Genomic DNA, 12,590 nt, shown 5'->3' with positions numbered 1-12,590 from the left:
TTTTACAGATGAGGCAAATGAAGGCCCAGGAAGGTTAAGTGAGCTGCCCAGGGTTACAAAGCCAGGTAAGCATCAGAAGATTTGCACTCGGGCCTTCCTGACTTCAGGTCCACCGAGCCACCTGAGGAGGATGACGATCCCTGATGGTCAAAAACATCACCCAAAGCTCCACTTCCTGCTGAGGGTAAGGACTCACAATCTTTCACTGTGGACTGTAATAAGAAAACTGAGAAATGTGTATCTTTAGAGGAGAGGTACAGTGGAAAGCATGCTTGACTGGAGTCAGAATGACTGGGTTAAAATCTCAGCTCTCTGCCTGGGTGACCTTGGGCAAGTCACTTAACCTGGGAGGGTAGGAATTAGGAACCTAGCTCTTAGAGCTGGAAGGGAACTCAGAGGTCATTCGACACCCATATTTTACAGATAAGTAAACTGAGGCCCAAAGAGGTTAAGTGGCTTGCCCAAAGTCGTACAAGCAGTTACCATCAGAGGTGGAATTTGAGCCTGGACCATTGGCCTTCAGAGTCTGTGCTCTTGCCACTGGGTCCCAATGTCACACGATGACCTCTAAGGTCTCCTCCAGCTCTTAACCTACAATCCTGTAATCTTACCCACGTGATGATAAGCCAGTCACTTCTCCTCTCTGGGTGCCAGCTTCTTCATCTTTAAAACACTGGGCAGTTGGACCCCTAAGGTCCTCCTGGTCATAAACCCATCATCTTATGAGATGCTGCTCTGTTCAGTCAAGTGAAATGCATTCACATAAGTTTTCTTAAAGAAAAAGTGAATTGGCACTACAACTCAGGAAGCAAAACAGACCTTCCTTTCATCTGAAAAAGGTTCACTGACCTAAATTTCACACTGCCTGCCATCCACTGTTCTGAAACCCTTTTCAGTTTCTCACATTAGGTAGGGGTGTCCGAACTGATCTTCTACTCTCCACCATAAACCCCTGTTCCAGATGAGAAGCATCAAATAAAGTACCAAATGTCTCCATTAGTGGACAAAGAAAAGCATTCAGCAAGCTGAGTTTCCTCCTCTCCCTGACTCAGGCCACGTTCCTAAACAGCAAAGAGCCTGGAAGTTGTCTAGCCAAAGCTGGTGAGAAGTGAGGGACTTATTCCAAGATCCCGTTCGACCAGCCTTCTGGGCAGATACTCACAGAATCCTTCGATCTTGTCAGCCGTCTTGCTCCAGGCCACCTGCCTGGTCTCCGTGATGACCTGGACTGTCCTCCTCTCAGGGTTAGATTTCTTGAGGCTAAACAGGGTCATGACAGTTCCTAGTTCCAGGGTCCGCTTGATCTGACTTTTCTCATATTCAGGAAGCATGTCTAAGTTGATCTTGGTGGTCATTTTAAATGAAACTCTTCAAAAGATGAGCAGAATGAGGAAAAAGGGAAACCAGGCTACTTCTTCGAAGGGCTAGAAAAAGAAGAGGGAAAATAGTCACTCGTCTAGGACTTGTCTCATATAACACTATATTCTGTCATTTTTCTCAAATTCAGTTTTGTGGGAAATTAACAGGACAAGATGGGCTACCCTGATTTAAAGCCGAGGCTTTAGCCCATGTCTCACCCTCATACCCGATTCTTTCCAGTTTTCACTGGATAGATCTTATCTGGACATAGTTGTTTGCATGTCGTCTCCCCATTAGACTATGAGCTCCCAGAGAACAGAAACTTATCTTTTGTCCTCCTTCATCTCCCCAGGGCTCAGCGGGCACTAAATTGACTTGACTGATGACAGCCTTCTCTGATAGGGGAGGATTCCAGAGTTCAAATCCTCAGCAGAGTAACTAAGGGTAACTAACCAGTGAAATAGAAGGTAGTAATATGATGTAGTGTAGGCTGGCTGGAGCAGTATCATTCCTCAGTGAAAGAAAGACTATCTCCTACCGTTGAATAAGCAAAGCAACCCCCTTAACCACAAAACATTATAATCTAGCCATGTCTTAGGACAACTGTATGTTTGTTTCTGAGGTAGAGGGACTACTTCCATCATTTTGCATTTGTATAATGTGAGCACCTTAAGCATGAAAGTCATTTCCCTTTTTGTTTTTACATCCCCAGTCTCCAGAACTGTGGCATACAGTAGGTGTCTAATCAATGCTAATTGATTAGAAAATGCTTCAAAAGCCTTCTCTACTGAGACTAGGCCACTTAAAGCACTCACTGCCTACAGGAAGGGTGGTGCTGGTCTCTGAAAGAACTGACTTATTATTTTATTATCACAAACGTGCAGAATGTGTTTAGGAATTGAAACATACAACAATCCATCACTATGGGGATTTCTCCTTTATTAATTAATTAATTGTGGGAAACAACTTGACATAGTGAAAGAGAACTGGCCTTAGAGTCAGCAAGACCTGCCTCGGCTATGTACTGGCCTTGTGGCCTTCTGGGCAGTCACTTAGCCTCTCAGTGAGCCCAGGCAAGTCCCTCTAAATGTCTAAGGGGCAGCAGAGTTACCCATCTGTTGTTGGTAGAGACCATTTTCTCCTCTGGGAGTTCCCTGTACCAATGAAATCATTTGACCCACCAGAATCAGTAAGCAACCTCACCAAAGACCAGCTCAATTTCAGAGTCTTAAATCTATTCTTCTTCTTCAAATTATTGTGTGGATGTGTAGCTATTAACTTGGTGTGTCTCCCCAGTGGAATCTAAGTTCCTTGGGGACAGTTTTTTCTATTTTGCCTTTGTATCTTCAACACCTAGTCCAGAGCCTGACGCACCATGGCAGCCAATAAGTGTTTGCTGGTTGACTGGTGGATTAATTGACTGGACTGGCTGCTTATTTTTCCTTTGAGCAATTTTTTGAGGCCTCAAAGAAGTTGGCATAGTGACTACTAGAGCTAGCCTCAAAGCCAAGACCAGGCTTTAAATCCTACCTCTGACACGTACTTAGCAGGGAGTGAGTCACTTAAACTCTCAGTGCTCTAGAGAAAGTAGTGACCTGATTTTGGAGAGGTTGTCTCCTCATCTGGGAGTTCCCTGTACCAATGAAATCACACATCCAGTCCCTGGAGTTCCCTATGTCAACTAAATAACAGGTGTAGTTATCCCTCCCTCAGCATATTGAAATGGCTCTGGAGCCAAATCTAGCCCATTTCCTTTCTAGAGCAAACTGTTAAATTTTCAGCGTGATCATTAACACCTCAGAAAGCCACAAAGAAGGACTCGATTTATTGTTTTGCTAATTGTTTATACCTGAAAAAGTATTCATAATGCAGATTAAATTTAAAAGTGTGTGTGTGTATACATCCCCCCACGCCCCAACCCAGTTGTTAAACATTTACCAGAATGCCCCCCTGTCTGTAATCATTGATTTAATCCCATTTGTGTTCACTCTGTTCATTTCCAAGTGGGAGAGAAAGAAGAGAGAAACATGAAGAAATAGAAATACGCCACTATAAAAGGAGGGGGGAGTAAAAACAAGAGAGGAAACAGGACAAGGAGTGGGGAGTAGAAGGGGCCTGACCCCAAGTTACAGTAAAGACTCCAAATGGTAAAAAAAAAAAACCAGGAGATGCACCTGTCACAGCCTGTAAGGAAGCCATTTGGTGCCAAGTATGAACACTCCTGGAGCATAAAAGGAGTAGTTCTGAGTGTTATAGAAATTTATAGATCAACCCCAAAGCCATAGTCCTCCATTTTATTAATTAGTTAATTTAGTTTCATTAAATTGAATCTCCCTGATAGCCCATTTCTAGAAACCCCATCCTGGCACCTGATCATAGTATTGCTCCATGTAGAATGTTTCTCTCCCCACTGCAAAGAAAAATTTTGTGGGGGCAAGAACCACATCACACAATTACCCTGAGTCCCTGCTATGATGCTTACATAGAAAGCACTCAATTAATACTTATTAACTCAAATGGTCCCTTCCTTCCATTTCCCCAGGTTCCCAATCAGTTCCCACTGACACCAGTGAGGCCTCGGAAGAAAACCCTTGATAAAAGCCCTAGAGAGAACCTCAGACCAACCTGTAAGCGGCGTAGAACAAAATAATTTTTAGGGAGGGAGAAGAACTCAGCTGCTAATTCATTTAGTTCTTTGTTAATAAATGCTAAGAGTTCATGTAATATTTTACTTCTTGTTTTGTATGCGGCTTTTGTTCCTGGTAGTTTGGCCAGTACCCTTATTATGCAGTCTTTTTTTTTCAAAGAAAAAAAAAGAAACAGCTTTTGATAAGTGAGGTCAGTTAGGCCTCTCTCGACAGAGGAACTAATTCTGCCCAACAACAAAAACGTCACCTCCACCAGAAGAGACAGAGAAGGCTCCAGTCAGAGTCTTAGTCATGAGGCTACAGAACTATTTAACACTCTCCTACACATGAAGAATGCCTCCTGTCAAGCTATATCTCTGGTGATGACGGGCCAACAGGAATAAGTTTAATGATAGCAAGAAGGAGCCTAGATAAAACATTACAAAGGTTTCCTCTATGTCATCATGACCAAGACAATTAACCTCTGAGACTCAGTTTTTTTCATCTGTAAAATGGGGACAATACACACACACACACACACACACACACACACACACACACACACACGCACGCACGCACAATCGATCTTACAGAATTCTTGTAATGTTCTGACATCCAGAGACAGAAAAGACCGAAAGTTTATCTGGATACCAGGGTTTTTAACCTGGAATTTTAACTTGGTTTCCTTTGAAAGCCTATGCATTTTATTTTATACTCTTAAGAAACTATTCTGAGGAAGGGGTCCATGACACACACACACACACAAAAATGTTAAGAATCGCTAGTCTTGTCCAACTACTTCATTCTACAGGTGAGGAAGCTGAAAACCAGGGACCACAAGTACCTTGCCAGAGGTTATTTAGTTTGTGTCAGAGATGAAATTTGAACCCAGGTCCTCTGACTCCAGTAGAGTGCTCTAGCCCATGACCCATACTAACTGAAACAGCTAAAATGTATAAAGCACTATTGAAATACCAATTGTTACTTTTATTGTTGCTATCAATAAACAAGGAAAATTCACTATTTTTCAAAAATGACAGATTTCTATAATTTTCTCACCCAAAGGCAAAGGAGATGTAAGAGATCAAGTGGTGCAAAGAACACTAATCGCAGTGAATTTCTCCAGATTCTTCCCTGCCCTCTCCCATCATCAGAGCATCTTCACTACCCAAGAGCACTGACCCCTGCCCAAGCCACGCCAGGACAAAGGGGCAAAGACGGTAGACACCAAGTTAGCCTACCGGTTCTCTACAACCAAGTTCAAACAAACAGATCACTACCTTCTCTGCAATTTATAATTGCCAAGAGCACCAAGTGTTCAAGTGATTTGCCCAAGGTCACCCAGCAAGTATGTGCCAGAGGCAGGCAGAAAACAAAAACACCCAATATCAAAACTCCTTTTAAACAAGCCAGACAGAAATTGGCAGATAAGGTTCAGATTACCTCGGAATCCCTCTAATTCTTTAATGACACTCAAAGCCTGGTCTTATGGCAAACCAAACCATTATTTGGTGAGGAACCAGCCTGAACAGGCCTTTTCCTTCTATCTTTCACCAGGAAGTCGGCCCAGACTCCATCCAGAGCACAGAAATCTGTAGGGACTCAGCACTGCCTCTTGTTTTGGAGTCTATAGTAGATCTTCTCCCCAACAAACAACCAAGTAACTGTCACCTCTTGTCCAGAAAATTAGGCTGAGGTTCTATTCCCACTGACTCTTTTGTTAAGTAAGATTTTTTTAAGGTTCCAAAGAAATAACCATCTTCATAACGTTTTAATATTTTTTAAAATAGGACAAATTTGAATTTGTGAGATCTTTCTGTTCTCTACAAAATAAAATTATCACATGACAATGTTGTTGTTCATTCATTCAGTCATGCTGGATTCTGCAGGACCCCACAGCACCCCAGGCTCTCCTATCCTCCACTGTCTCCTTTAGTCTATCTTAGCTCATTGTTCATTGCTACCCTGTGACAATATGCAGTAGCAAAGCTGGTGATGGTCCAAGTGGAAGATTAGACTATATTCCTGAAACAACAACATAACAGCAGGAAAGTGTCAGATCTGAAGTCAAAAGACTTGGGTTCAAATTCTGCTCTGATACTTATTACCTCAGACAATTCACTTCATCTGGGCCTGTTTCCTCATATGTAAAATGAAGGGGTCGGTCCCTTCTACTTTTAAATCCCATGATCCTAATGCTTAAAGCAAGCAAGGCTCTTAACCTTTTCCATGCCATGGATCCCTTTGGCAGTCTAGTGAAATCCATGGAACCCTTCTCAGAAAAAATGTCCTTAAGTGCGTACAATAAAATACATAGGATTATAAGGAAAACCAATTCTACTGAAATACAGTTATCAAAATTTTTTTTAAAAGAAATTCACAGATGCCGGGTTAACAACCACTGACTTCAAGTATATAAAGCACTTTCCTCCCAATTCCATTGAGGGACATAGTAAAGAACAGGATGAAGGACAAAGAATAGGGGATTTGGAGTCAAGGTACCTGGCTTCAAATCCCACTTAGGAGACCCTGAGTGTGTCTTATTTATTTACATTTTCGGTTTGGAACTGTCTCCCTCCCTGGCACCCCCACTCCACACTAGAGAAGGCCACCATTTGATGCAGTTTATAAATATATGTAAAACCATCTTCCTTCATAGGTCCTGTACAGTTGATCTAAGTACTTACAGTATTCAGAATAACTTGGTTGTTCACAATTATTCTTCGCACATTACTGTTACTGTATACAACGTTCTCTTGGTTCTGCTCACTTCGCTTTTCATCATTTCATGGAAGTCTTTCCATGTTTTTCCAAAATTAACCAGCTCATCATTTCTTAACAGCACAGTAGTATGCCACCACAATCAGATACTACAACTTACTCGGCTATTCCCCTATGGATGGGCATCTCCTCAGTTTCCAGTTCCTTGCCACCACAAATACTTTAGAACATACAGGCTCTTTTCCTTTTTCCCTGATCACCTTAGGAAACAGGCCTAATAGCAGTACTGATGGGTCAAAGGGTATACTCCTGAATCTTTCTCTTCCCTTCTTTGGGTCTCAGTCTTCTCATCTGAAAATTGACAGGGTTGAACTGGATGACCTCTCAGCTCTCCCAGCTCTGCATTGATGATTCTACAATTCTCATTTTGTAAATGAGGAAACTGAAAAGCAGAAGAGTTACGTGTCTTAAGGTCATTTAGCTTCAGAGGGGCCAGGAGCCAGACGAGTCTGACTTGCGGGCCAGTGCTATATCTCCACTACTCTCTGCTGCCTTTCATCTCTTTCTAAATAAACCCTACAGCCATGAACACTACCTCTGGCAAGCTCCCTTGGATAGAAATGGAAGAAACAGTGGGATTTTCTAGTTCCTTAATGCTCCTTATACTTTAATACTGGAAGTTGTTTTTGAAGTATTTTTCCTCTCCCAGAATATTGTTATGCAAGCCAAATGATAAAATCCTCAGGGGTAAAGAAAATATCTATTTCTAAAACTCAGATCTAGACATCTCTGAGCATTAATGTATTAGAACCTATTTACACATATTTCTTGATCTCCCACCCCATCCCCACTGAAAACTGTTGTGAACATTCTGGAGAACAATATGCAGTAAGACTCCCAATAATTCCATTGCTTGGGATACCCTCATCCCAAGAATAATTGAATGGACCTAGCTGTACAAAAATGGTCAGATCTGCTCCATCTGAAATAACAAAAAAAAAGTTTTTAACACCTTCTATGCCTAAAAATTGAAGAATATATAGAACTGAATCAATTATGGTATATTGATATGATGGAACATTACACTCAAAATGATCCATGATATAAGCAATTTAGATGTTCCCTCCCACAATACATGCCTTCCCCATCCTATGCAACTCTTGTCCATGCCCTCCTATAATTTCACCAAAGAGCTTTCACCCAAAGTGCCAGAGGCCTTAACAGAATATTACTCTGCCATCAAAATGATGAATATGAATCATATAAGAAAATATGGAAAGAACTCTAGGAAATGATATAAAATGGAATTAGCAGAACCAAATTTTATGCATATTGACAAGCAACAGCTGGTGACATAGTGGCCAGTTAGAAGACCTCTGTGTTAAAAATCTAGGCTCACAACACTAGCTGTGTGACTCTGGCCACATCACTTAATCTGCCTCCTTTTTCACAACTGTAATATCACCACCTCAAAGGAGATCAAATGAGATAATATTTACAAAAAAGTGCTTAGCACAGTGCCTGATACATTGTCAATACATACATTATTATTCCCTTTTCTTCTCCCTTCAATGACAAGTGACAAGCAGAGACATAGAGACAGGGACAGTCAGACCCAAAAGAGCGAAACTTTATACAGATCTGAAAAAGTCCTTGGAACAAAAGCACTTTCCTTCCATGTTTATTAATTTGTTTACACCTTGTTAAAGATTTTATGTAAAACTGTACCATTTTGTGTTTATTTGTTCATAACATCAAGAGAGAAAAAAACTTTTAAAGAGATTTCAGGACGGAGTTATGAAGGGATGTTTTTAGGATGGAAACTCAAGTCCTCTGGTCTAACTAGTCTTCATGGCCACAGAAGAGTGAGAAGATCTATCCACACCAGCTCCTGATCAAACTACTCCGGGAGGCAGCCCCTAGACTCTACAGGCTGTACTTTCCAGTGCCTCCTTGCCCTCGACTTTGCAACTAAACTTTGTATCTCCAGAGTGTCTAGGACAATGCTCCACACACAGTACCTCTTGCACCCTTAACTGGATTATTTCATACTCCAGAACTCATATGACACTTATAACAAAAAAAGACTTTATTGTGATACAGAGAGGTGTGTGTATGCACGTGTGTATATATGTATATACACATACATATACATATACACACATACATATATACATACACAGAGATACAGAGAGATATATAGACAGACAGACAGATAGATAGAAATAAACTTGAAAGACAGAGGGGAAGTACAGACATGCCAAGCACTATGAGGCGGGGGTAACCCACTACCGTGCATCCTAGTCAGATTCGAGTTTGGAAAGAGCGGAAGACCACAATTTGGACACACAAAAAGTAAGAAAAGTGAGTTGGAATAATCAAAAGAGAAGTGAAAGAAAAGGGAATAAGGCAGCCAGCCAAAGGTCTGGCTAGAGCAGGAATCACCACACAGTGGGTTCAGGATGGATCGAGGTGTTTGGGGCTCTCCTTTAGTGGGCGACCCCGGGAGAGGAGGTTGGGAGATTCCGACGCAGGAGTTCCAAGGGTTAGAGAAAGGAAGCGGGAGAGACGGGAAGGTGATCCTTGAGCCCCAACCAGGGATCTAGGAAATCAGAGAAGGTGAGGCACTCAAGCTGTCTGGCCCTCACTCCCACCGCACTCCGGAGCACCTCGCAGCAGGACAGGCAAAGAGGAGCAGTTGGCCAGCAGCACCCAGCCCACAGCTGCAGGGCTTCCTTCCCCTCTTTTGCGAAACGCAAGTAGCGCCTCGACAGGGCTGGCGCGCCCCCTTTCCCCCAAACTGCGGCCCCTAGAGGGAGTGGCTGCCCCCCGGGGTGCCCAGGACCCAGCTATGTCCGGGCTATTCTAAGTGCCCGAGTCCAGGCAGTGAAGCAGTGATCACAGGGAGCAGATCGCGAGTCAACCTTCTTCTGCAGCAGACACACGCACTAGATGTGGGGGTAGCGTAGGGACCAGACTGACAGCCCTAAGCCCAGCACCCCCTAACTCAGCTTTGATGCTTGGCAGGGAAGGGGGAGTCAGTTCCTTTCTGCAGTCCCCCACCCGCTCCGCGCACAAACATACTCGGATGCCTACATACATACATGCATGCCTACGTCCATACATCACATTCTCTCCTGGCACGGTCCAGGACAGGCAGCTCTCACTAGACCCAACCCCTCCCCAGGGGCAGTCTCCAAACTCACCACCTGTGGCCAGGGCGCCCTGCCCCGGGGCAGGAGTGCGGGGTGATTGACAGAGCTGAGGCGTCCAGCCCGCCTTCCAGGACTCCCTCCAGGACCCCTGCACCTCGGGGCTGTTGCTGCAGCTACCGCCCCTTTCCCGGTTGGTCTCCAGGACTCTCGGGCTCCTGCCACAGCGGCCGCTTCCTCACTCAAGAATTTGAACTTCTGCTTCTGCTTGTGTGGCTCGCAGCTCACCCCTCCACGTGATCCACCCGCCTCCCCACAGGCCGGCCTTGCCCCGGCCCCTGTCCCTGCCTCCCCTGGGACCCGCCCTCCCTCCTCCAGCCTGGGGCGCGGTGCTCGGTGGTGTTGGCTGCTGCAGAAGCTTCCGGGCAGACCAGCCTTGAGTTGAGGCCAAGCAGAGCCAGAACAAGCTCTCAGCCGCAGGCTCTGGGTTCTCCTTGGTATCCTACCCACCCACCCCCACCCCCAAAAGTTCCTTTTTTATGGTTACTAATGTTTCTGCAAAACAGATTCTGGGCGCCAGTGGCTCAGGTCTAACCATATCTTCCCCCTTCACCACCACCCCCATCCACAATACCAGTGGCTCCCCATTACCTCCAGGATCAAGTATAAAATCCTCCGTTTGGCTTCCAAAGCTCTTGGTAGCCTGTCCTCCTCACCCCACCTGGGCCTCTCTAGTCTTCTTACACCTTAACTCCCCGCACGAACTCGCCCACGCAGTGACACCGGCCTCCTGGCCGTTCCTTGGACGGGATGCTTCATCTCCAGGCTGAGCTTTTCACTGCCTAAATATCTCTCCCTCCTCATCTCTGCCTCCTAATTTCCCTGGCTTTCTTGAGTCTCAGCTCAAGTCCTATCTTCTGCAAGAAGCCTTTCCCAGTCCTCAATCTTAGCGCCTTCCCTCTGAGACCACCCCCATTTTATCCTGTAGCTTGTTGATACATAGTTGTTTTCATGTCGTCTCTGCCATTAGACTGAGAGCTTCTTGGAAGCAGGGACTATGTTTTTGTCTTTCTTTGCAACCCTCGCTTAGCACAATTCCTAGAGCTTAATAGGTGCTCTCACATCTCTGTCTGAAGACGCCTGTCATTGGCCAACTACTTCTTTTATAAAGACATAGATAAGTGAGAGTGACTCGGCCAACTTCTCATAGCAATTTCGAGTACTATTTCCTTAACCAAAATTCAGACTAATATAACAACATGTATAGTCCCCACACTATGCTAGCTCACAAAGAGTCGATGTATATCAAAGCTGGAAGGACTCTCTAGGTCAATCCCCTCCTTAGTGGATCCCTTAAGAGACAGGGTGGTTATGTAAAGAGCCCCGGATTTGGAGCCAGAAGATTCCAGTTCAAATCCCTCCTCTTTTACCACAGCTAGTAACTGTGACTACAGTAACTACAGCTTTGGACTTGAAGTCAGGAATATCCCTGTCTTCACACATAGCTGAGTAGCCATACTCAAGTCTAGAACAGTGGGGAAATTTTAGATCTGGAATCAGGATCTGGATTCAAATACCAATTCTGCTACTTAGTACCTGTGGGAGATTGAGGACATCATCCAACCTCCTGTGGGCCTGAACTATAAAATAAGTGAGTTGAACTGGATAACCTTTTGGGGAGGTCCCATCCAGTCTAAACTGATGAAACAACACCTTAACCCCCCCCCCCAATTTCTTCATCTATAAAATTGGGATTGAAGAATCACTGAATTTTAGAATTGGAAGGAAATTTAGAGGCCATCTAACATAACACACACTTGAAAAATAATTTTCCCTATAGCATACCTGACAAGTTATTCCCCAGCCTCTTCTTGAAGATCTTCAATAAGGAAGAACCCACCACCTCCGGAGGTAGCCTGTTCTACCTACAGATAACCGTGATGATTATGTTATTAAAGGATAATAATGCTTCCATAGCACTTCCCTCCCAAGGTTATTTGGAGGCACCAATGAGATCATGTATGTAAATCTTTTACAAACCTTGGAGTACTATATAAATGTCAGCTGATGTAGTTATGATTACTTGTGTAACCTTGGGAAAGTCCTGCCCTTCTTTGACACATGTTCCTCATCGGTAGTAGGGAGTGTTGGACTAGATTAGAGAACTCTTTCCAACTTGTCAGGATCTTCTCTTTCCTCTGAAAGTCAGAGAGCTCTAAACATATGTGATACCAAAAAACAGTTCCTTTCTCTCTCTCCTACAAGTGTTTCTCTACACATCCCCCCATAGGCCTCATGGAATTGACAGGGGTCTTGGGAAATTCCAGAAGTTGCAACCACCATGCTAAACAAAAAAGTTTTCTTGCATTTTGACTTTATGTGGCATCATTCAAAGAGTCCACGACTTTCTGAAGTATCTCCTTCAGTCCCTGAGGGATGTCACAGCTGCAGGGCTTCGGGGCTGAGGGGCGGGGTGGGGGGGGGGAGAAATGGTGAGAGACTGAGGAACAAATCCGTTAGAGATCATTTGCCTGGAGACTTTCACAAGTCTTTTAGCACGGTCAGGCACAGGACACAGGAGCAGCTAAACTTTGGACTTGACTAGAGCCTGTCCCTAAAAGAAACAAAAGAGAGATATCCAATTCCAAAAATTCTGAGTCTGTGATTCCCTAAGAGAAAGAAGAGGATTATCCACTGGTTTAGAGAGAAAAGGCGGCTGGATAATAAAATT

At 44.1% G+C, this 12,590-nt stretch overlaps 1 protein-coding gene across 1 annotated transcript in view; it reads right to left on the bottom strand.

Annotated features, from left to right (window-relative positions):
• PLCG2 (phospholipase C gamma 2) overlaps positions 1-10,088 on the bottom strand; it is a 174,742-nt gene extending 164,654 nt beyond the window's left edge. The window contains exons 1-2 of the mRNA XM_036751202.1: positions 9,914-10,088; positions 1,163-1,424 (exon numbers count right to left, since the gene is read on the bottom strand). Of these exons, the coding sequence (XP_036607097.1) occupies positions 1,163-1,355 (193 nt within the window). The 5' untranslated portion in view covers positions 1,356-1,424; positions 9,914-10,088. The remainder of the gene's footprint in view (positions 1-1,162; positions 1,425-9,913) is intronic.
• Positions 10,089-12,590: the final 2,502 nt, after the last annotated feature.

The sequence above is a fragment of the Trichosurus vulpecula genome, chromosome 3, assembly GCF_011100635.1.
Source record: "Trichosurus vulpecula isolate mTriVul1 chromosome 3, mTriVul1.pri, whole genome shotgun sequence".
NCBI classification, from domain to species: domain Eukaryota; kingdom Metazoa; phylum Chordata; class Mammalia; order Diprotodontia; family Phalangeridae; genus Trichosurus; species Trichosurus vulpecula.
The sequence above is the reverse complement of the archived record's forward strand: the minus strand, read 5'-3'. Positions and strand labels throughout refer to the sequence as shown.